General features: G+C 40.0%; 1 protein-coding gene across 9 annotated transcripts in view; it reads left to right on the forward strand.

Moving 5' to 3' along the window:
• SRPK2 (SRSF protein kinase 2) overlaps nucleotides 1–25,464 on the forward strand; it is a 243,042-nt gene that overhangs the window by 188,214 nt on the left and 29,364 nt on the right. For all 9 annotated transcript variants that reach the window (XR_003904454.1, XR_003904456.1, XR_003904457.1 and 6 more), the window contains exons 3-6: nucleotides 12,967–13,075; nucleotides 13,556–13,643; nucleotides 13,876–13,963; nucleotides 15,981–16,087. Coding sequence is in view for 6 of the 9 variants with exons in the window: in XM_029927575.1 (XP_029783435.1) it covers nucleotides 12,967–13,075; nucleotides 13,556–13,643; nucleotides 13,876–13,963; nucleotides 15,981–16,087 (392 nt within the window). In the remaining 3 variants the exon portion in view is untranslated. The remainder of the gene's footprint in view (nucleotides 1–12,966; nucleotides 13,076–13,555; nucleotides 13,644–13,875; nucleotides 13,964–15,980; nucleotides 16,088–25,464) is intronic.

The following is a 25,464-nucleotide window of genomic DNA, read 5'->3' on the forward strand; positions in this document are numbered from 1 at the left end:
GTGTTTATTTATTTATTTTGAGAGAGAGAGTGTGTTTGTGTGTACACAGTTGAGCAGGAGAAGGGCATAGAGAGAGGGAGAAAGAATCCCAGGCAGGCCCCATGCTGTCAGCACAGAGCCCAATGCAGGGCTTGATCTCACAAATCGTGAGACTGTGACCTGAGCCAAAATCAAGAGTTGGACACTTAACCTACAGAGCCACCCAAGTGCCCCTCTAAAATAAGTTCTGTTTTCCATATATTTGTTAAAGACCTTTTACTTACTCCATTTGTAATCCTCTGAATCTAAGACTTGTGGTTTTTTTTTTTTCCCTGATTTTATAATTTCTTTAGAATGGTTGAGAATTCGGATTAGTCACAATATGTTATTCATTTTTTACAAGAGATAAATGGCAAAATGCCTCTGGGTGTGTGGTTGAGTCAGATATTGCTGTATGCTCTCATACATCCTTGCTCCCTTATGGTCAGTAGAAGCCAAAAATAACAATAGGCCTTGACTTCTTGAAGGAACTTAACCTTTCAGTATTATATACTGGTATCTGAGTGCATGTAATTATGGTCTTTGGTTTTAAATAGCCAGAACTGCTTTCAGGGTTCTTTTACTTTAAAAGTAACTTTTAAAGTACTTAGTTACTAAAGAAGAAGTGTCTTTAGTACTTAGTTACTAAAGAAGAAGTTTTCAATGAAATTGCACACTTAGTTGTATGTGTATGTATGGGGAAAAAAAAGCTTATGACCCAAATTAGAGAGTCAAGTGAATCTCTGTCCTTGGTCTCCTGAAAACCCCCATTAACCATTTATGATCTGATGTTTACTCTAGTGCCTTTTTAAGGACTACCAAGAACCTCCAAGGTGCATTTATAGAATACTTTTTTTTATGCTTGTTTATTTTTTAGAGAGAGTGAGCACGTAAGCAGGGAAGGGGTAGAGAGAGGAGGATAGAGGGTGCCAAGTGGGTTTAGCACTGACAGCAGTGAGCCCAATGTGGGGCTCAAACTCACGAACTACAAGATCATTACATGAACCGAACTCAAAGTCAGATAGATGTTCAACCAACTGAGCCACCCACGCATCTCTAGAATGCTGTGTTCTAAACCATTCTTGCTGGATGATTCAGAATGCTCTAGACTAAAGAATGTAGAGCTAAGGCTTTTAGAGTCTGGCTTGCCCCAACATGCGGTCTACGTGTTCACTGTGAGGCTCTGTCATTCTTTTTTTTTTTTTTTTTAATGTTTTTCATTTATTTTTGAGAGAGAGAGCACGTGCACGAAGGGGGTGGGGGGGGTCAGAGACAGAGGGAAATTATGAGCAGGGGAGGGGCAGAGAAAGAGGGACACACAGAATCAGAAGCAGGCTCCAGGCTCTGACTGTCAGCACACAACCCGATACCGTGCTCGAACCCACGAACTGTGAGATCATGACCTGAGCCGAAGTCGGGACGCTCAACCAACAGAGCCACCCAGACACCCCAAGGGGGCTCTGTCATTCGTGAGAGTCTTTTCTAGCAAAGCGAAAGTGTCAACATCACTATAGTTTAGAAAACTCTACAAAATTACAGCACTAAAATGACAGGAAACCTAGCTATTGATCATAAAAGCAGATGAAATCCTGACTCTATTTGATTTTTGTTTAGAATCACATTCCAGTTTTGTAAACATTTGGAGCATTTAGCAGACTTTTAAACCTTCAGTATTTGTAGATCCCATGATGGATGTGTTCAGGATCAGTTTGATTTCCATCTTACCAGTTTGTCTTGAGTACTATACATTTTTAATTTTTCAGTATAAAAATTATGTTTTCCACTATACAAATCTCTTAGTGGTGTTTTTATATGATATTACTTGGGACATATTTAAGTTATTAGTTTCCTTTTTCCCCTATCTGATCATAAAGTGAAGGGAAATCTTCTAAGGATATACTGTGTTATCAAATTTTGTTCATAATTAATAATGAAAGTCTGTACTTGAACAGCTCTCAAGGCTCTTCGCAGTCTGATGCCAGTGTGCTTTCCTCGCTTACTTTCTTAGCATCAAACCCAAATATTTATTTTACCATGAACATGCCTTCCTGCTGTTAAAAATTTCCTCATGCTATGTTTTGTTCCTTCTGGGCCTTCCTCTCTTTTTCTGTGTAATATTAAACCAGAATTTAAAATTAGCCCACATCTTAAACTGGCAAAGCCTTTCCCATTTTTTTCCTCACATGATACCAAGGAACAGAGAAGCAGCCTCCATCCCAACAGTGTCTCTTGTGTTCTGTGCTCTCTTTCTTGTATTTATTGATTTGCCTGTTGTGATCCAGGTACTCTGTACTGGAAATATTATCCCTCCCCTCATAGTGTTTAAAATCTCCTAGGAAAGACATGAAAAAAATAATTAAAAATATGGTGCTTTGTAACAGAACATGAATGAGGCATTATGGAGGTACATGAGACAAGTGTGTCCTTAGCCAGGAAAATCAGGAGATACTTTCTGGAGAGAACCTTGTTTGAGCTTATCCTGAAAGAGAAGTAGCTGTTGACTGTATCCAAACACTTTCACATAGTTGAAACATTTTACACATAAAATACATAGACTAGAATAGACAAATAGATGAGAAAATTTTAGAATAGAAATAATTGGTCATATTAAGGTTAATACGTAAAGGTTTGTTAATATATGTACAGTTTATGAGTGTTTCACATTTTCCTCTGGGTTTCTTAGTGATCAGGGCAAGGAAGGAAATGCAGTGGCTGTGAGACTGACAGTTTCATAAGAGGAAAACAAACTAGTCACTCTGAACTTCTTAGTGCTAAAGATGTATCTATTAAGAACCAAGACATTTCTGAGATTTTATTTTTGTTGCAAGCTAACAAACTAGCCAGCCATTTTCATAGGTGCTTGTAGAAGACACAAGACTCCTGAGTCAGAAACAAAGGATTTTATTAATTACAGCACCACAAGCAGTGTGTGCTCATGCTCATACTGGTTCCCCTTCCCTTCCAAATCCGACAAGGGCCATGTGGAGGCCGGCCCAGGTGGCCGCACAGCCTGGAACTCCATGGTGAGGAGCTCTAAGCACGTAACCAAACCTCCCAGCCTTTGTGCCTGAGGGGAGATACTTATCATCCTGGAAAGAAACCATGCCCTCTTCTCCAGAAGGAGATAGAATGTCAGTGTTCCAAAGTTTGGAAACCTTTGAAAGATAGTCTAGAACAAAGGCTACCAATGTCTCTGTTCAAAAGATGTGTAGATAATCTTGTTGGTTCCAGGCAGGGGTTTCTCACGAGGTTACAGTCAAGCTGGGGCTGCAGCAATCTGAAGGCTTGACTGGCGCCAAGGATCTGCTTCTCTGATCATTTCAGTGGCTGTTGGAAGGTCTGAATTCCTCACCGCCCTCTGATGAGAGGCCTCAGTTACTTGCCACATGAACCTCTCTACAGGGCTGCTCACAACAAGGCAGCTAGCTAAGCAGAGAGGGGGGAGAGAGCGACCATGAGAGAAGCCAGCGTTCTAATAAGACTATGATAAACCCCACTCTTTTTTCTTCTTTTTTTTTGGACACTCTTCTCTCTTGGGAAATTACATTTAACTTGAATTTTGAAAATCTTGATTCTTTTATATTTTAATGTTTGGATAAACCATTAATAAAAAGATGTTTCTTCAATCAACTTGATACATCACATCAGTAAAAGAAAGGATAAAAAGCATGTGGTCATTTCAATAGATGCAGAAAAAGCATTTGATAAATTACAATGTTCATTCATGATAAGAAAAAAAACCCTCAAAAAGGAAGTTAGAGGGAATGTACCTTGCCATAATAAAGCCCATATATAAAAAAAAATCCGGCGAACATCATAATAGGGAAAAATTGAGAGCTTTTCCTCTAAGGTCAGGAACAAGACAAAGATATCTACTCTGACCACTTTTTTTCATACTGGAAGTTCTGGACACAGCAATCAGTCAACAAGAAAAATAAAAGGCATCCAGGTCAGTAAAGAAGAAATAAAACTTTATTTGAAGATGCCATGATACTGCATGTAGAAAACCCAAAAGATTCCACCAAAAAACTGCTAGAACTGATCAATGATTTCACTAAAGTTGCAGGATACAAAGTCATACACACAAATCTGGTGCATTTCTATACATCGCTAATGAAGCAGCAGAAAGAAAAATTGAGAAGACAATCCCATTTACAATGGCACCAAAAATAATAAAATACCTAGGAATGAATTTAACCAAACAGGTGAAAGGCCTGCACCCTAAAAACTACAAACATTGATGAAAGAAATGGAATGATATAGCATGCTCATGGATTGAAGAAAAACAGTTAAAATGTCTATACAACCCAAAGCAATCCCTATTAAAATACCAGCAGCACTTTTCATAGAACTAGAACAAACAATCCTCAAATTTGTATGGGACCACAAAAGACCCTGAATGGCCAAAGCAAGCTTTAAAAAGAAAAGCAAATCTGGAGGTATACAATTCCAGATTTCAAGTTATATAACAAAGCTGTAGTAATCAAAACAGCATGGTACTGGCACAAAAATAGACACACAGATCAATGAAACAATAGAAAACCCAGGAATAAACCCATAATTATATGGTCAATTTCTGAGAAAGCAGGAAAGAGTATGTAATTGGAAAGTTTCTTCAACAAATGATGTCAGGAAAGCTGAGCAGCAGCAGAAAAATGAAACTGGACCACTTTGTTACACCACAGACAAAAATAAACTCAAAATGAATTAGAGACTTAAATTCAGATCTGAAACCATAAAAATCCTTGAAGAGACCACAGGCAGTAATTTCTCTAAACATTGGCTATAGCAGCATTTTTCTAGATATGCCTCCTGAGGCAAGGGACATAAAAGCAAAAATGAACTGTTGGGACTACATCAAAATACAAAGCTTCTACATGGCAAAGGAAACAAGACTAAAAGGCAGTCTACTGAAGATACCTGCAAACGGCATAACTGATGAAGGGTTAGTATCCTAAATATGTGAAGAACTGATACAACACCAAAAAACAAATAATCCGGTTTAAAAATGGGCAGAAGACATGGACAGACATTTCTCCAAAGAACACATCTACCTGGCCAACAGATACATAAAAAGGTGTTCGATGACACTCATCTTCAAAGCGATGCAAATCAAAAGCACAGTGAGGTATCACTGCACACCTGTCAGAACGACTGGATTGAAAAACACAGGAAACAACATGTGGTTGGTAGGATGTAGAGAAGAAAGAACCCCCCTTGCACTCTTGGGGGGAATCCAAGCTGGTGCCGCCACTGCACTGCTAGGTATTTACCCAAAACTAAAATGCTAATTGAAATGGATACACACACCCGTATGTTTTTTGCAGGATTATTTCCCATAGACAAACCATGGAACCAGCCCAGTGTCCATCAGTAGATGGATAAAGGAGATGTTGTGTAAATATAATACAATGAAATATCACTCAGCCATAAAAAAGAATGAAATCTTGGGGTGCCTGGGTGGCTTATTCGATCGAGCTTCTGACTTCAGCTCAGGTCATGACCTTATGGCTCATGAGTTTGAGCCCTGCGTTGGGCTCTGTGCTGACAGCTCAGAACCTGGAGCCTGCTTCAGATTCTGTTCTCCTTCTCTCTCTCTCTGTCCCTCTCCCATTTGCTGTCTCTCTAAAAAATAAAAACATTAAAAAAATTGTTTTAAAGAATGAAATCTTGCCACTTGAAGCATTGTGGATGGAGCTAGAGAGTATAATGCAAAGCAAAATAAGTCAGTCAGACAAAGACATACACCATTATGATTTCATTCATTTGTGGAATTTAAGATACAAACGAGCAAAGGAAAAAGAGAAGTCCAAACCAAAAACAGACTCTTAACCATAGAGAAAAAAACTGATGGTCACCAGAATGAAGATGGGGTGTGTGTGCGGGGAGTGAAGTAGGTGATGGGGATTAAGGAATACACTTATTATGATGAGCACTGGGTAATGTATAGAATTGTTGAATCACTGTGTTGTATACCTGAAACTAATAGAATACTGTATGTTAACTATATTGGAATTAAAACCTTAAAAAAAAGATAAGTTTCAGGGTGCCTGAGTGGCTCAGTCATTTAAGCATCTGACTTTGTCTCAGGTCATGATCTCACCATTTCTGGGTTCGAGCCCTATGTCAGGCTCTGTGCTGACAGCTCGGATCCTGGAGCCTGCTTCAGATTTTGTGACTCCATGTCTCTCTCTGTTCCTCCCCCACTCATGCTGTCTCTCTCTCAAAAATAAATAAAAACTTAAAAAAAAGAGAGTTTGTTTCTTTTTGACATTTGGCAGCTCTAAATCATCATCGAATCTGGAGTATCATAAATCTTTTGCTGAGTGGGCTATGCTAATGAAATTAAATTACATGTTGGGCCAGTCAGTTCTATCATCTTAAGTAGCTTTAGACAATACCCTGAATCCCGGCCTGCTGACTCATTAATCTGTGTCATTAGTCATAGTGGGTTTGGTTAATGGCAGAACAATAGTAAACACTTAGGTGGCACTTAGGTGGCACTTAACATGTTCTGAGTGAATGACCACAGGGGCAAGAGTAACCCAGAGAAAAAGAGTAATTTGCTCAGTGTCACATAAGTAGTAAATATCAGTGTGATTCAAATCAGCTTCCTTTTTGAAGCACATACCTGAATGAGTAATTGGCAGTAGGCAAGAGCTTAAAATTATTTGTTGGACTTTGTATTAATATTTTATATATTCAGGGTTTCTCAGTCTGTGTATTATACTTTTAAATCTCTGGCTCTCCTGCAAAAATTGTTTCTGCATTTATCTTATGTTATGCTTAAGTAAGTTTTTTTTGTTACTTCCTTAGGTCATAGATAAATAGAAATCCTCTTTTGACGGATTTTTCTTTGCTCTGAGTTTCCCTGTAGAGCTCTCTCCCATTCGTTAGTGTTACAGAGAATATTCGGCATAAGGAGAGATTATATTCAAGAGCCTTTTTTTTTTTTAACTTTATTTATTTATTTTGAGGAGGGGTGGGGTACAGAGAGAGAAGCCCAAGCAAGCTCTGCCCTGTCAACAAGGAGCCCGATGTGGGCTCAGTCTCACAAACCGTGAGGTCATGACCTGAGCAGAAATCAGACACTTAACCAAGGCACCTATGCGCCCCTTTTTCAATCCTTTTAATATAGGAATGAACCCCCTCTTATACTTCCTGGCAATTTGAAATCTGATACTGCCTGTAGGTTTTCCACATGGTTTTCCAGATGGTTTTCTGTTCCTGCTTTGTCAAGAATTTTGATCAGGAATTCATGTTGGATATCAGGAAACGTTTTTTTCTGTTTATTGAGCTAATCATATGGTTTCTACGTTTTTATTCCTGGAATAAACCCCACTTGGTCATAGGGTATTATCCATTTTACATGCTTCATTGGATTTGAGAAAATTTCATTTAGATTGTTATATCTCCATCATGGGGAAAGTTGGTCTGTAGGTTTCTTATAATGTCTTTCCCAGGGTTTGGAAGCTGGCTTCATAGAATGGGATTGGGGGTGTTTCCTCCTTTTCTGTTTTCAGGAAGTGCGTAGAATTGTTAATATTTTTCCTGTAAATATTTAAGATTATTCACCAATTTACTTTTTTCATGGAAAAGTAAATACAAATTGATTTTTAGAAAACGGATACAAAGCTACTTAGGTATATATTTCTTGCTTGGAGGTTGGGCGTTTTGTGTCTTTCATGGTATTTGTGCATTTCACCTGTGTTTTCATATTTATAGGCATAAAATTGTAATACTCTCTTAATAGCTATAAAAATATGTAGTGATGTCACTTTAGGTTGCTAATTTGTGATTTCTTTCTTTTTTTCCCTGGTCACCTTAGCTAGTTTCTGACTCATTTTCTCAAAGAAGAGCCAGCTTTTGGTTTCACTCATTTTTTTCACCTATTTTTTATGCCTCTTAGTTCACTGATATAGTTCATATTTTTATTCTTTTCTTCTTACTTTGGGTTGTATTTATTCTTAGAGTGGAAACAGCTTATGATTTGAGATCTTTTATCTTTTCTAATATAGGCATTTAGAACTGTAAGTATTCCTCTTAAGTTTTAATGTTTTAGTGTCATTTCACAGATTCTGATCTTATGTTTTTACTTTCATTTAGTGTAGAATAATTCATAATTTCTTTTTGATTTCTTCTTTATCCCATCTGGTTATTTTGAAATGTGTTAGTTTCTCAATTTTGTGGTGTTTTCTGTTACTCATTTCTAATTCTGTTGTGGTCTGAGAACATGCTTTATGTGATTTTCTTCTTTAATTTATGTTGAAACTTATTTTATGCCAAGTGTGTAATTTATGTTGATATGTGTTCCATGCATTAAAAAAAAATTGCTGTTGAGTGTTCTATAAATGTCGGTTATATCAAGTTGGTTGATGGTATATTCAAATCTTCCATATTCTTACTGCTTTTCTGTCTAATTATTCTATTAACTTTTGAGGAAAGGAACAGAAATCTTCAGTGACCCCCCCAGAGGTGTCTATATTATCATTCTGTGAACAGATTTCTTTTTAGCATCTCTTCCTTTTTTAAGACTGTTAGAAGTGATTCTCAAGGTTTTTTTCTCTGACTTTTGAAAGCCTTCATTGGTTAGAGAGAGAAACCTCACCATCAGAGTACTGAGAAACTAGTGCCTATAAAAAAAATAATAAGTACTAAATAGTGCCTTCAGTAGAAAATACTTTGCTGAAAATCCTTTCAGACTATTGTGTAAGATAGAATTCTGACCCTTTGATGAACTCAACTTGATTAATTTGGGCTCAGCAAGGAAAAGGGAGAAGGGAAAATCTTTATCTTTGGCCAGTAATTCCAAAACAGCTAAGAAGCATAGTTTTAGAATTGTCTTCTTTAGATCCTTAATAGTACAACTAGAACTTTAGAGTTTTTGTGAGTGTGCTAGAGGACAAGAATCAAAGGAAAATTTCTCAGTGATAAATGCATGCTTTTTACACTAAATAATACAAACAGTGAAGTACAAATATGTCAACCAAAACCCAGAGCCATGGTAGTTGTCAAGTGCTTGAGTCTTTCTGGTACTCTGCCCAATGCCATGAGCAGGGTCTACCCCCGCCCTGCCTGTGGTTCAGCAGCAGTAGGAGAGGTTCTTGTCTAGTCTGTGACTGGTCGCAAGATTCCTTGTGTGCTAGATGGTGTTCTGAGCCATGGAGTGGCCATTGCCAAGGGTCATTATGGGTGCATACTGTTAGCTGATCTCAGGGAGCTGGACAATTGTTTGGCAGAGTCCATTTTCTCTAATGCTGTGGGTATTGGATAGGTTGATGTGGTCTGCTCTGGGGATTCATGCTTTACCTTTCTGGCAGCATATTACTTACCCTTCTTTGAGAAGAGATTGAAGAATAGTCAGAAGAGACTTGTTTTCTGTAGCAATCTGGGAGTTAGAGTAGGAGAATATATAGAATAAAGGCTTGAAATTGTGAAATTTATGTCAAATTTTAAAAATAAAAGGATAAATATTTTAGTACTTTTTATATTTGTATTCAAATATTACTTTGGCCTCTCTTGTTTAGTCGGTCTGTTTTTAGGTATGTTATTCTTTCTTTTTCTTCTTCATCTTTTTTTTTTCTTTTTTTTTTTAATCCTCTGCTAGGTACATTATTCTTGGCTCATCTGAGGGCTCCTGAGATAAATGGACTAAACTAGTTATTTCTTTTGTTCAACTTTCAAAGTCCCATTGAGAAAAGGAGCAGCTGGCTTCTGCAGTGATTACTTTGGAAACGGCACTCCTCTGTTCTTGCCCACGTGGACACACTCTGGGCTGTTGGAGAATTCAAATCTGCAGCATGGCATAGTGATAGCAATTTCTTCTCTTTATGCATAATTAAATTATTTTTAAACTTAGAGAGTTTAATGTTGGCAGTGATATGCAATTAAGTAGTCAGTAGCTTTTAATTAAGCTATCAAGTGTTCCTGTATACTAAGTCCAGGAAATAGTCCTGCAGTTGTTGAAAATGAAGTTCATTTCTTCCTGGTAGACAGAGCATGGACTTTGGAGTCAGACCCAGTTTCCAGCCCAGAACCTACTAAGCACTGTGTCTGGGACTTATGTCCACTTCGGCAGTAGAGAAACCATACCACCTCCTTGGCGGGGTGGTTGCAAAAATGACAGGGACATCAGTGTTCCCTAAATTATTTGTGTCTTGAGGGGCGCTTGGGTGGCTCAGTTGGTTAAGTGTCCAATGTTGGCTCAGGTCATGATCTCAGGGTTCATGAGGTTGAGCCCCACGTCAGGCTCTGTGCTTACAGCTTAGAGCCTGGAGCTTGCTTCGGATTCTGTGTCTCCTTCTCTCTCTCTGCCCCTCCCTTGCTCATGCTCTGTCTTTGTCTCTGTCTTTCTCAAAAATAAACACACATTTGGGGCGCCTGGGTGGCTCAGTTAGTTAAGTGTCTGACTTCAGCTCAGGTCATGATCTCACTGTTCATGGGTTCGAGCACAGCGTTGGGCTCTGTGCTGACAGGTAGCTCAGATGCAGGAGCCTGTCTTCGGATTCTGTGTCCCCCTCTCTCTCTGCCCCTCCCCTGCTCATGCTGTCTGTCTGTCTCTCAAAAATAAATAAATAAATAAACAGACATTTAAAAATTTTTAAAAATTAAAAAAATACTTTGTGTTGTGAAATGTGACTTGTCTTTTTGAAGGAATCATTTCCTGTGCAAATATGTCTGGAATTTGCAGAAAGCTCCCTTCTCTTTCAGGTCCCTTCATGCATGAAGACTTTGGGCTTTTAGAAACCCTTTGGTCAAGAAATCTTTGCATTGTTGAACTTTGCATGTCCCAAACAGACTTCTCCTCTCTTCTTCTCCCTAATCCCACTGTGGAACACTATGGAACATATTGTAATTTATGTTTACTTTCATGGAATGTGGTTCTGAAAATAAAGTGCCTAGTACAATGCCCCTAATTTGTACTGGGTAAATTACAGGTTTTTTCTCCTCCTTTCTTCTGTTAATTTTAATTGTTTACAACTGTATTGTAAACTCAGAGCCCACTTCAATTTTAGTTTAACCTTCTAAGATAGTAATAAGCCATTTTTCCAGTTTTATTGAGATGTATTTGATAATATAGCACTGTATAAACTTAAGGTGTACAGCATAATGACTTGATATATATATGTATATTGTGAAAGGATTAGCATAATGGGTTTAGTCAGCACTCATCCATCCATTTAATAATTTGCTGTATTTTATTCTTCATTTATTATCTTTTAGTTCAGATCTTTTACCCAAAACATTGTTAAAGACTTTGATGTTAAAATATGAGAAATGCAGGTGTACTGGTAAGAGAGTAAGAATCTTGGCAACGCAGTGTCTCATTACATTTCTGTTTCACTACTTCTGTTAAGTAACCATTTAAATATTCATAAACATTCATAGTATTTCTTGAAGTTTCCTCCTAGTCCTCTGAAAGATACTCAGGTGTATTAAAAGATGTGGCTTAGATACTTCCTGCACCTGCTTCAAGCCTCTGAATACTAGGTGGGAACCATTCATGTCTTTCTTGAGTGATTTGTAAGAATTCTGCAGATTTAAAAAATGAGAAATAACAGGTTTGCAATAAAAAGGCAGATGTTAAAAGAATAAAAAGGAGAGTATTTTGTTTCAGTAAGAAACAAAGATAAAAAGAATAAAAGTAACTTTACACCCAGAGATCTTTGTTGCTAACATCTTATCCTCCTAGATTTTTTTCTTGTGTAGTCCACAAAAACAGTATCATATTTATACAGGCTACTTTGTAGTCTGCTTATTCTACTCACACATGCAAAGTGAGGGGATTTTACTCCAGAGATCTGTGAGAGCGCCCTTACCTTTCCCACCTATCTGCCCTAACAGGGCGCCCTCTCTCACTCTCCAGCCTGTTTTCTCAGCAGAAGTTTGAGGTTGGAGGAAGAGTGGGGAGAGGAGCAAGTTGTTTTGGAGGGTAAAATGTACATTATGTGATTCCATGTTGCTTGTATGTAAATTGTTGGTGTATGCAGAATTATGCAGAGTACACATCTTTTATTTTGCTGAGTTCTGTTATACTGACCCAAAAAGATTTGCATTGAATTTATTGCTTAGAAGAAGAGGTTGTTTGGAAAAGTCAAAAGTTGGCATGTGCATATTACATACACCTAGACTTAATTACAAATTTGAAATTCTTGGACGCCTGGGTGGCTCAGTCAGTTGAGCTCTGACTTCAGCTCGGGTCATGATCTTGCGGTTCATGAATTTGTGCCCAACATTAAGCTCAGTGCTGGCAGCTCAGAGTCTGGATCCTGCTTTGGATTCTGTGTCTCCCTCCCTCTCTCTCTGCCCCTCTCTCAAAAATAAACTTTAAAAAAAATTTTTTTAAATAATCATGAATAAATCTGAAACTCTTGTAATGGAGTGCTGGATGGTTTGTTTACTTTCCAAGTTAAATCTAAACAAACAAAAAGCTTAGTAGAAAGGCAGAGGACATTTTTCTCTCGATGAAAGATATTTTTGAGAGTATGTTGTATTATTAAACATATTTTGATCTGATTTTATTATGTGGAGCTTTCTTAAATGGTATCAAGAACTGACAAAAGAGGGTGTCTGGGTCAGGCACAGTTGGTAGAACATGTGACTCTTGATCTCAGGGTTGAAAGTTCAGGCCCCACAAAGTGTAGAGATTACTTAAAAATAAATGAAATCTTGGCGTGCCTGGGTGGCTCAGTCAGTTGAGCATCCTACTTTGGCTCAGGTCATGATCTCATGGTTTGTGTGTTTGAGCCCCCTGTCAGGCTCTGTCCTGACAGCTCTCAGCTTGGAGCCTGGAGCCTGCTTCAGATTCTGTCTCTGTCTCTCTGCCCCTCCCCTGCTCATGCTCATGCTCTCTCTCTCTTAAATATAAGTAAACACTTAAAAAATGAAAGTGAAGAAAAGTTATTGCTATTTCTCTGAAATTAAAAAAAAATTTTTTTTAAATAAAAGGTGGCTACCATCCGGTGAAAATTGGAGACCTCTTCAATGGCCGCTACCACGTCATTAGGAAGCTGGGATGGGGACACTTCTCAACGGTCTGGCTGTGCTGGGATATGCAGTAAGTGTTCTTTCTCACCCGTGCATTTCGTTTCTGGTCCAGCTCAACCTTTGTAAGATGGGGTGGCTGAGGTGTTTCTGTGGTGGCCTGAGAGGGTGTAGCACAGGCCTGCCCCACCCAGCTAGACATTGGCCCCCACAGTCTGAAGTTCTCTTGTCGGTCGTCTTAACATATTAACTTCCTTCTGCTTTTATATCTGCAGCTTTTTCAGTAATACTGCTTTACATCAGACTTACTGTTCTTCTAGTAATTCATGTGTATTAGAAAGATATTCAAGTGTAAAATAGTACTGTGTAAGCCTTTAAATCAGTGGTTTCTGCCTTTTTAAAGTCATGATCCTGTAGTATGAACCTGCCCTCCTACCCAGTACATATGTACATCTGGGGTATGTGTGGACTAAAACAGAAATGTTAACAGAGTAACACATACTCTCCATGATGAACTCTGACGTTTTACCAGTCTACCTTATTCTTGTTAAAGGGGGAAGAGATTTGTTGCAATGAAAGTTGTAAAAAGTGCCCAGCATTACACAGAGACAGCCTTGGATGAAATAAAATTACTCAAATGTGTAAGTACTACAGAAATGTGAATAACGTAAGAAAAATTAATGACTTCTATTTTTATAGAGGATTTTCTTTAGGTTTTACTAAATTAAGACTGAATTTATTTTTTATAAATGCAAATACTAAGTCATTTATTTTTAAAAATATTACTTTTACTAAGATATTTTTGGTTGGTATCATGGGAATGACTTTCAGCTTTAAATGCTTCTGTTCTTGAATTCATTTTTCTTTCCATAGGTTCGAGAAAGTGATCCCACTGACCCAAATAAAGACATGGTAGTACAGTTAATCGATGACTTCAAGATTTCAGGCATGAATGGAATACGTATCCTTATTGATAATTCTTCTGCTTCATAGTGGCTAAATTATACTATAGTTTTTATTTTTAAAATATGGCAATATTTCAAGCTCATTTAAGCTTCTCTTTGCTGTATCATTGTCCATATAATGCCTCTAGTATGATCACCGAGTGTTGTAAAATAGTATGCAGAAATATTCCCCAATTCCTGCCAGTCTGTTACAGTGTCTTGGGTAATCTCTCTGGGGCCGTACAACTATTCAGCATGCTTCTTGTACATACAGCTCTGTAACATTCTTCTTGTCTAAGCCCTGGGTTCTACCTTCAGTATCAAGCTAGGCAGTGCCTTACAGTTGTGTAAGTAGACGGCAGAGAAAGATTAGCCACAGTCATCTTTACAGATTACAAGGAGCAAAAGATCAGGTGTGTCAAGAGCCAGGGTCTTCTCTTCATTGATCTTTTTTTGCTCCTTCCTTTATATCATGTTTGGGACAGATTTTGATATTTGACCTGCTCAGGCTCCAGAACCCTGAGGACAAAGCCACCCCCCAGGCCAGATGGACATCCTGTTTCTGCATCTCCTAAGCCTTCATCTTCTAGGGGAGTACTCCCTACATGTTTGAAAGAGAGTCTGTATTTCCTCTAGAGATTGGACTCGAGGGTACTAGGAAGTGCCATTGCCTGCTGGTGTCACCTTGCCCTTGCCTCAAGATCATTTCTGCTAGCTGCTGCGTGCATTTTCCCCTTCTTGGTAGATAGAGCTGGTCCTCTGCCCTGTCCCCAACTGAGTAGGCATGGCAGCCCCTCCTCCTATATCAGTTCTACAAGGCAGTTCGCCAGGATAGCTGACAGGGTTTCTTTGGAGAAACCACCTGATTTATGGGTAAATATATATTCCAGTGGCTATTTTTACCTTTAAATAAACTGCTAAGAAACCATTATAGTCCCACTTGGTCAGTGCTTAGAAATCTTGGCCTTTGGCTCTGTGTCTTTTACTAACTTTAGTCCTTCATTTGCCATTTTTTATACTGAGTTGGGAAATAAAGCTTCTGGCTTTAGATTATCTGTGCATAAATCTGTACTGTTCTCCAACACTGTAGAAATATTACAAAAAATACTTAAAGCGACAGATACTGTGATAATGTGAGTAGTAGTAGATCCAGGTATTGTAGAAAATACTAAATCAACTAACCTGCCTCAGTAACCTGTCTGTCGGCTTGCAGGGAGGAACAGTATATTCTCAAAGGTTTTCAGAGCCATTTGAAGTTTTCCTGTATGAATGATATGAATATATTTGTATGATGGACTCTGGTGGATCATAGTTCTGGAGAGTCCGTGATTGACTAGAATTTCTACTGGGGGGAAGAACCCACCCAGATTCCTGAGATTTCATTATTATAGGTGGGTCTTAGTGCCGTGTCTTATAGTGTCATCTCATGTTATTGAAAGGTGCCTGTAGTATAAAGTTGATCTAGTTCTGCAGTGAAAGATACTATTGAAGGAGAGAATTAAATGTCTTCATTGTGTTTTCTAAATTTCTATTTTATAAAGTGTTTAATAGAATGGAAACTTAGGCAGGCAGGGAGGATACTTAAGACATTTTTGTTGTTGTTTTCCTCTTATCAGTTTTTATGAGGTTTCAGCCTGACTCACTGCACTAAGGCTGATTATCAGGACGGAGGATGTTAAAATGAGTGAGAGCACAGGGAGGTGTGGGGTTGAGCCGTGGCTGGGAGACCTTGCACCCTGTGACGTTGAAGAGCTCTTCTGGCTCCTGGGTTCGCTGTGTTCACTTCTGCACGTGGCAGTAAGCATGTTGTTTTAATGTGACGAGCGTGCACTGAGTAACATAGGTTATGAGTACCTAGTCACGTTAGATCTCTTCATTTAGGTGAGAAACAGCAAGTGACCACTTGTGGTATTATTGATAACTAGCAGTGTTGCATTTCATAAAGAGAAATGTCAAGTGCTACAGCGATGCTGCTTTGAGTAATTGCATCACTCCAGGAAATGTATCCGCAGATGGTCCTTAACCGTGTCCCAGATGTCTGCATGGTCTTCGAAGTGCTTGGCCACCATCTCCTCAAGTGGATCATCAAGTCCAACTACCAAGGCCTTCCAGTACGTTGTGTGAAGAGTATCATTCGACAGGTGAGGGCATGAGGCCATCCCCCGCCCTTCATTACCTAACTGGCTAGCCTTTCAACGCAGATTCCTATTCTTAAAAACATGCTTAACATACACGTGTGCACCAGACACACACACACACACACACAAATATATAAATCATTTTTACATATATACATATATGTATATATGTAACTTTGCACATATATACATGTATATTATAGTGCATAACATTTTGAACTTGTTATGTCAATTCTATATTTATCTAATGATATGCCATCCTGTCTTATAAAGAGAGCAGTTTGTAAATGTCAGGCATGCATTTCTTTTGGTATATTGATCTTTTATTTAACATAAATGGTATGGTATACTAAGAGATTGTTTTATCTAGTGTCATTACTACAAAATATCCCAGTTAGTTCCTTAGATAATAGTTCAGGAGAAATAGATAGTTTGCGTTCATTTACTATTTCTACAGATCTTGGGATGGAGTCTAGATTGAAGATAATGTAAGGCATGTTTAAGTTGTATAGGGAGTATTGCATTAGATTTGTACTTTGTTCAATTGCCTTGACAAGAGAAAACCTCTGATTAGGGTCTGGTGTGGGGATGATGTTCCTACAAGTATTTCTAGAATGAAAGTATACACATACCAAAGATCTCCTAATGAGAAATATTTACCAGATTCTGTTTTCTGTGTAGAATTTGTTGTCTGTGCTCTTTGTTGCCCTGCTAGTCTAAATTAGGAAAGTTGCAGATATGACTTACTCTGAATTACCTGTTCTGAGGTCATGGATAATTGCTGAGGATAATTCTGCAAAGGAAGTAGTGTATCAAGGGGATTGCTTGGTTTGCTTGAGCAAAGGATTAGGTGATTTGGGGCCCATCAGGGGCCCCAAGGCTGAGAGCTTGAGCTAGGCCTGCTCGGGGGTTTCCAGGCCTGAAATATAGGCCTCAGTTCAGAATTCTTACATAGGAAAAGACTCAGGGCATGATTTATGATTAAAGAATTGTGAATTCAAGAGATGAATGCCTACAAGAGAACCTTCCTTACGGTGGTAGTATAGATAGTATTTGCACATATCCAGATGAGTAGGTTTTTAAACCCATTTTATAAAGATCTGAAGCTTGTTTCATGAAAGCATCCTGGATTTTGGTTTTGAATGTGTGTAGACGTAGCATTGTTGCGTCAGCCCAAGGGTTCATCATTTATCTTTGTCTCTTTGTACTGCACACGGGCACCTTGTCTTCTGACATTACAGCTGTTCCACAGGAAGAGGGGCTAGAGCGAGAAGGGCTCTCTGCCTTGGCTGAAACGGTGGAGTGCTGTGCTTGTACTTGGTATGCTGTTAGGTAAACGGACATGCCTGGTACAGACGTGGCTAGCTTTTGTTTAATACTATCGGTTCCCTTTTAGATGTTACACAGTAGCATTTTAGGTTACTATTTTGACATGGTTAAGAGCTCAAATGAAGAAGTTTTTCTTTAATGTTGTCATAGTGGGGAGTGATTAATGTTAATTGGAGTTTATCAATCCCTAAATAATACTTCAGTTTTTATAACTTTTGGTGGCAACTCTAAAAATATCATCTTGTTAAAACTCTGAAAAAATTCATTATCTCTGTATCCTGAAAATGTTAAGATTTACATATTCTAACAAAAGGTAAATAATTTGGGAAATACCACCTTGCATGTATTTCACGTAGGTTCTGTCTTTCCCTTGAACTCTGTACTTTGAAAGATGTCTGCACACTTGCCATTGTGACTGATAGGTCAGTCACCATGTCACAACTAAGGCTGGGCACTGAAGGAAGGAGACTTCCATATGAACCATTGGTATTTATTTTGTATTCCAGAAAGGGGAAACAAAATGTAGCCTTTCATAGCAAGTGAAAGAGTTTGCAAATCTAAAGATGAAATTCTTGGGGTTTAGTGGAGGTTTAGTGGGTAGAAATGATTTTAATGAATGTGTTATCCTCGGTGGGATTCACAGACACTGTGCTTCGGAGACTAAGAACTTTTAAGAGTGTTTCATTGGCCTAGAACAAATTCCAGATGAAATTTCATTTTCTGTCCTTAGTTACTGTAGGCGGTATTAGAAGTTCTGTTTATAGTGTGTCCCCACCTTTAATTTTATTTAAGAAAAATATTATGGATTCTGGATTTCCTCCCCTAAATTTGTAACTTTCAAAGCAGTAAATTGATATATATCCCAGTTAGTAATTTCTATATCTGAACTTCCCTTTATTCCCTTTGATTCAGTTTATGGATTCAGTATTTTAATCCTTTATTAATAAATCTCACTGTTACTTTGTTTCCCAGAACCAGACCAGCATTCTAATACTCTTTCAGTGTGTGGCCTTCCTTTGCCTTCAGTCAGGCGTGGTTGGCCCTGTTTGAGTCACCCTTGTCATCTGTCACTTGCCATGCTTCACTCGTCACCTAGCCATTGATCCCTCCTGTGTCGTGTCTTTTCCTCCTGATCTTTCTGCTTCCAGCACCACCATCCTTAATTCAGACCCTTATTACCTCCAGCTGGCACCTTTACACAGGCTTCCCTCTCCTCTCCCAGAGGCTGCCCATCCTGTTCCACTTCCCTATTCCAGGTTTTTCTCCTTTCCCTTGGCAGTTACCTTCCAAAATGAAGCTTTGCTTCAGTAATTCACATTTCCTGTTTAGAAGTCTTCAGTAGCTTTCCGGTGCCTGTTGTCTAAACACAGTGTTGCTCCTTGTTCACACTCAGGAAGCAACACGTGGGGTGATAAAGAGCTTGGGTTTTGGTGTCAGATGTGCCCTTCTCTAGCGAAGGGACCTCAGCTCAGTTCCTTAACCTCCATAAGCCACAGTTTCATCATGAATGAAGAGAGAAAAATAATGGTACCTTCCTTGCTAGTTATTGTTACAACGTAAAGGGATACTATTATTGATCATTACAGTTTTTTTGAAGTTTATTTACTCATGCTGAGAATGTGCTGGAGAGAGTGAGAGAGAGTGTGAGTCGAGGCAGGGCAGGAAGCGAGAGAGAGAGAATCCCAAGCGGCCTCTGCGCTGTCTGTGCAAGCCTGATGTAGGGCTTGAACTCACAAATGGTGTGACTGTGACCTGAACCAAAACCAAGAGTCAGATGCTTACCCACCTGAGCCGCCCAGGTGGGTAAGCCCAAGAGTCAGATGCTTACCCACCTGAACCAAAACCAAGAGTCAGATGCTTACCCACCTGAGCCGCCCAGATGTTTATTCAGAGCTTAGTATGCGCCAGGCATAGTTGTACGTACTTTGCAAATTTTCATTCATTGAACATTCACAGTAACTCTGTAAAATCGGTATTTTTTATTCTTCTGCTTTTATGCGAGAGGAACTGAGGCATTGAGAAGCTAAGTAACTTACCCGTAGTTAGGAATTAACTTAAAAAGTAGTAAGCTGTGGAACAGGAATTCGTACCCAGGTGGTCTGATTCTGAAGGTGTTGTGTTTATCATTTTGCCCGGTGGCATATATACTGTTGGAAGGAATTGTACCTGGCCTAATGTCCAATAAAAGTTAAATCACTGTTATTCCTGTGAACCGATTTAAGGTTTTCTGCCATCTGCTATCAGCCCATACTTCCTCTTGCAAACCCTGATTCAGCTTTTGTCCCCTGGTAGGTGATTTTTTCCCCCCTTAATTAATCTTTTAAAGAAAATAGATAAGACCTGTGAGTGCTCTAAAATGTGTGATCTTCAGATACCCAGTTTCTCTCCTAGAGTCCACCAAGTTACCGGTCTCTTACGAATAGTCAGAGATGCCCCAGCATTATATAAATACGTGCTGGCTTACCGAAAGTTTTATTTAGAAATGTTTACCAGTTTCTTTTTGTAGGCATTTTAGAGAAAGTACTTACCTTGCCATTTTTTGGAGTGCACATCTTTGATCATGTCTTTTGTCTTAGGCTCCCCAAAATACCATCTTTTCTTTTCTGGCCATGTTTTTAAAGACTACCGAAATCCTGCTTCTGTGACAATGCCTTTCCACACTACACTACCCCAGTTCAGAAGGCTATTTCTGCCCTGCTCGGGAGGCCTGCGACCTGCATGGGGTCCTTTCCTAATGATCGTGCAGTCTCAGCATGAGCCACAGGTTGACAGGCCTGGCACTGCTGGCGTTTGGACTGGATAATTCTCTGTTGTGGGGACCTGTCTTGTGCACTGTAGGGTGTTTTTAGCTAGCTAGATGCCTGCATCGGCCACCACCGTTGCAGATGTGACCATCGAAAATGTCTCTGTGCTTTGTCACATGTCCCCCAGGAGGCTGAATCCTCTCCTGTTGAGAACTTGGAGTAGAGGAAAGTGCAGTGGACACGTGCCTTGCCAAAAGACTTCACTTTTAATTATAACTTGGGCACTTACTGTGTTTTTAATTTTTAATGTTTATTTTTGAGAGAGAGACACACACAGAACAAGCAGGGGAGGGGTAGAGAGAGAAAAACACAGAATCCTAAGCAGGCTCCAAGCTCTGAGCTCTCAGCACAGAGCCCGATGCAGGGCTTGAACCCATGAACTGTGAGATCATAACCTGAGCTGAAGTTGGGCGCTTAACTGACTGAGCCACCCAGGCACCCCTGGCACTTACTGTTTGTATGACAAGTGAGCTTGTTTCTCATTTGTAAAATGGGGATGATGATACATGACTTGTGGCTTTTTCGTGAAGATTAATATGGAAGGGCTGCGGATAAAGCATCCAGGGTGGGGACCAGCGTTGCAGTAGCCACTGTGTCTCCCCACCTGCACTGGGAGTGCTCGGAGTGACGCATTGTGTGTCCTGAGTTCTGTCGCTTTGTGGCTTCCTTCATGCAGTAGGTAGTCAAAGAATGGTTTTGATTGGTTGTCTTCTCTTAAATGAAGGAAGAAGTATATGTTTCTCTTCTGACTCTATAAAATGGCTCACTGATTTGATGGGCTTGTAGACAAAAATTACCACTTGTTTATCATTTAAAAAAAATAATTACATAGTTGAATCATCTGCTTTTTCAGGGCTTCTGATACACTGTCACCAGTCCTTTGGTCAGTTCTTAGCTGTCCTCATGCAGCCCTAGTGACCTGGTGCTGGGTTGGAGAAGGGCCACGCCGGTGGCTTCTGGGATGCCGTCAGCAGCACCCTGCATAGCCCCAGGCCACCACTTCAGCCCAGGTGTGGACCCTCTCGGGTGTCTGTTGGCCCCCCAGCTTTCATGTCTTTTTTCTTTTAAAATCAGCTTTATTGAGGTCTATTTCATGTGTCGCTTTCATTTCTGAATCTAGAAGAAGAAAAAGGATGCTAGTGGTGGCTGTGTTTATTTGTGGTGCAGTAAAGGTCTACTGCAGGTGATGGCTTCTTCAAATGCTGTTGCTGTTCTTTAAATGTGGCTTTGACTTATGTGTTGAAAAAGTAGCTGACGTTCTACTTTTTAAAACTTTATGGGGGCGCCTGGGTGGCTTAGTCGGTTGAGCATCTGACTTCAGCTCAGGTCATGATCATGCAGTTTGTGGGTTCGAGCCCCGTGTCAGGCTCTGTACTGATAGCTAGCTCAGAGCCTGGAGCCTGCTTCCGATTCTGTGTCTCCCTCTCTCTCTGACCCTTCCCTACTTATTCTCTCTCTCTCTCTCTCTCTCTCTCAAAAATAAATAAAACATTTAAAAAATTAAAAATTTATGGTTTAATTCATTGCCCTTTATAGGAACCCTCTAAGGAAGTGGCTTCTTGGTAAGGGCAAGGCCCTGGTTTTGGTGACTTTGCTCCTCTACTGGAAAAACTAGTAGTTACAGGTTGTAGCTTTGGATTTTTAAACTATAATTTTTGTCTTCTGTAACCATAGTCATCAGTAGCAGTTCCTGTGCTCTTTTAGACGCCCACTATTTGAAGCACTGAGTTTGCATTACGCCACCCAGTCCTCACCACACCTGACGAGGCCAGAGAGGTTACCCACTCTACAGAGGGCACCTCACAGGGAGGGTAAAAATCTTCCCTCAGCCCCACAGTTACGGGGAAGGGGGGGCAAGATTTGAATGCAGGTGGTGTAATTCCAGAACCCATTCTTTCAACTGAAAGGTACTCTAAAGTGTCTATGTAGGAAGATCTGGGAGCATTTAAGTTACAGAGTGTAGTTTTGAAAAGTGTGCATTCACATCTCTGTTTGTAGTAAATGGTTTTCTTTGCCTCAATAAGAGAGCTGGCAGTTAGATTGTTTAAAAGTATAGCCATTAGATTTTATTTATGAAGTAATTGGTAATCAATCTAAGGGGACTTGTAAAATGCTGGACTTTTCCAAAACCCCGCTGTGTGGGGCAGGAACCCTGGGGCGTAGGACGCGCCTGGCTCTGGGCAGGCTGACTCGCCTCTTATCGCTGGATGCTTTGCTCTACACTTAGTATCTCTCTGCCATTTCACTTATTCTGCTGCCCCTTGTGATCAGTGAATTCATTATCACTAAGCCAGGGTTCACTTACAGAACAGAAGATTAATTTTAAGTTGGCAAGCACTTTTATATTCTTGGGTTTTTCCTTGTGGTAGTACGTATTCTGTCCCGACTTGCATTCTGCTCAGAGTGTTGGCTCATCTACTCAGAAGGGCGGTGCAGTCACTCCCTTTGGAGAGCAGAAGGCCTCATGCCCAGCTCTCTCTGCGCTGTGTGGTCTCTGTGCTGGGCACGCCGGCTTGCTCTTTCATTCCCGACTGCGTTCAGAAGCACCACGGCAGGGTTTTCTCCTGCATTCTCAGTAGTGTGTGCTAGAACACGAAGCAGAAGGCTGGTCCAGGACAAAGCAGATGAGGACAGTATCCACTGAGACTTCTGTCTCTTCTCTGTGCTCAGGATTTGGGGGGAAGCTTTGCTCTCTGGGTGGTGAGCAGAGCAAGGACACAGCCCTGAGAGAAGTTCCCACATTACTCTGAACTTACTCCTCCTTTTATATCTGTAGGATTGTGGGGCCTGTTGTGCCAAGCCATGTAAAAAGGAGTAGGTTCATGTTCACACCAGTAATGGATGATCTCGCCATCCTCACAGGTGTGCAGATGAAGCCTTAGAGACTGTCTGATAAGTGTCGTATTTTACTGATGAATCTGAGGTCAGGAAAGGGGACTCGCTCTGAGCCATAGCTAATTCGTTTTTGAACCAGAACTGGGGGCTCCTGGCTCCCAGCCCTGGGCTCTGCTTCACCGATGTGCTGCCCCTTACCTGTGGGTCTGGCCTCAGGTTGGCCCCTGCTTCTGGGGCTGTGATCTGGCTCCTCCAGGCGTGAGACACTGCCCAGTGCCTGGCCCATCTGTGCTTGAATTGATCTGCTCTCAAGGCAGCTGTAGATTCCAGCAGATGGCAGCCAGAGGATCTCTCTGCAGCCTCTGCTGCTTCCTGCTGATGAGGCGAAGGCTGTCTTCTTGAGGCTAGAAAGACAAATACAGTGTGCCTGGCAAGTGAAGGAAGTGCGGCATATTACTAAAGCTCCTTTGAACTCCTTTTTTCCAGCTTTTGCAGGAGGAGATCTGTCTATGGGCGTGAAGTTTATTTACTGCTTTTCTCTCTTTTCTGCATCGTCATAGTTGCTCTGCTTAAATGGTTAGGAGATTGCCCATCATTACTTCAGTGATTTAGGGGTGGTTTGTTGCTTTAAACTTCACTAAAAACAGAAACACCATTCTATAGCTAAAGGCTTTTTAAAAAATTGTCCTGAATTTAAGGAAATTACGAAACCACAATTTCATTGCTGGTATGTAGCACAGAACGTATCAGGTATAGTCCATTCACATTCCAAGAGGGAGAAGTGAGACCCAGAGAAGTCTAGTGACTTAATGAAGTTATAGGTACTTGGTATCAGTACGAGTGTTCTGACTTAGTCCAGTCTATCCTTCATTTTGAGCTTCCTATGAACTAGACCCTGTTTTTTTGTAGTTTTTCCATAGATTATTTCCAATTCCTACTATATTTCTATTTAGTAGATATATCCAACCCTTCTTTTATGAATACGGAAGTAGAAGCTCAGACAGCTTAAGTAGTTTGCTCAGTGAGAGAATGATTAGGTAAGTACTCTGCCCAGTGAGAGAATGATCTGGTTAAGTACTCTGCCTAGTGAGAGAGTGATCAGGTTAAGTACTTTGCCCAGTGAAAGAATGATCAGGTTAAGTGCTCTGTCCAGTAAGTGATCAAGTTAAGTATTCTGCCCAGCAAGAGAGTGATCTGGTTAAGTACTCTGCCCAGTGAGAGAATGATCAGGTTAAGTACTTTGCCCACTGAGAGAATGTTCTGGCAGCAGTGTAGAACTGGCGTGAGTCCCATAGTCATGTTTTACCACCGTACTTACTGTGTCCCTTAACTACTTCCTTTAAGATTTATATTAGTTAATTTGTCCCAGTGATCAAGCATTTCCCCATGTCATTGTCAGACCTTATAAGCTGTGCTTCTTAAAGAAAGGTAACCCAATGGAGTGCACTTGCAAATATTTTAAAAATCTGGTACCTTAAGTTCTTTCTGAGAACACTTTGTTCGTCTTGAGTTTCTCCTGCTCACTGGGAACTCCTGTGACACATTCGGATGCTGGATCGTGTTAGCTCGTTCTTGTACGGCCTCCCACACAGTGAAAGTGCCTGGTCGCCATGAAGGAGCTCACGGGGAGAGAGAGGAGAGCTTTGGGCATGGAATGGAGGTGGAGAGATGGAGACATTTTTACTATGAGTTAATATTTGATAATGGAAATGCAATTTCAGTTGGAATGATTTTAAACTATTTATAGTTTCTCAGAAATCTTACTCATTTGCCCGCCATAGGTTAGAAATCATCGTTGTTCCTGTCCATTAATTTCTTGTACTTCTCAGAATCTCGTTATTCAAATATTAAAATTCCCTGCATTATTTCATTTTGAACAATGAAGATGCATGAATGTCAGTGAATAGCATATAGGCCCAATGGATTGTGCTCCTGTCAGGATTATAACCTTATTCTTTATGGAAATGTATAAAGAGTCTTTCTTACTGGTCCTTTGATATTTCAGACAAAATTTAAATGTTCTAATTACAGTATAATTGCAAACATTAAATATTAATTTTAAGGTAAAAAGACAGTGTCTTTCCTTTTCTTATCCTAGTTTTATCTGTCTTACTGTATCAGTACTTACTGGGAACTTGTCAGGAGCTCATTAAATACTGTTTGCTATGGCGGTGGTTCATTTTGGTTGCTTTTGGGCCACCTCCTCTCTTCCTTCTGCCGTAAGACAGTAAGCCCTCTGACTATAAGCCCCATGGAGACGGGGCTTTGTTTATTACTGTTGTCAAACGCCTCGAATAGGTACATGATCTGTTCCAGGAGTTTGACTGATGCTTGGTCAGTGAAGTCACGTAAAAATCCTTCCTAGGGAAAGTTATGTTAGATGAGTATAGGGGTTTTCATCCTCTTTAAGAG

The sequence above is a fragment of the Suricata suricatta genome, chromosome 2 (genome assembly GCF_006229205.1).
Source record: "Suricata suricatta isolate VVHF042 chromosome 2, meerkat_22Aug2017_6uvM2_HiC, whole genome shotgun sequence".
Taxonomy (NCBI): domain Eukaryota; kingdom Metazoa; phylum Chordata; class Mammalia; order Carnivora; family Herpestidae; genus Suricata; species Suricata suricatta.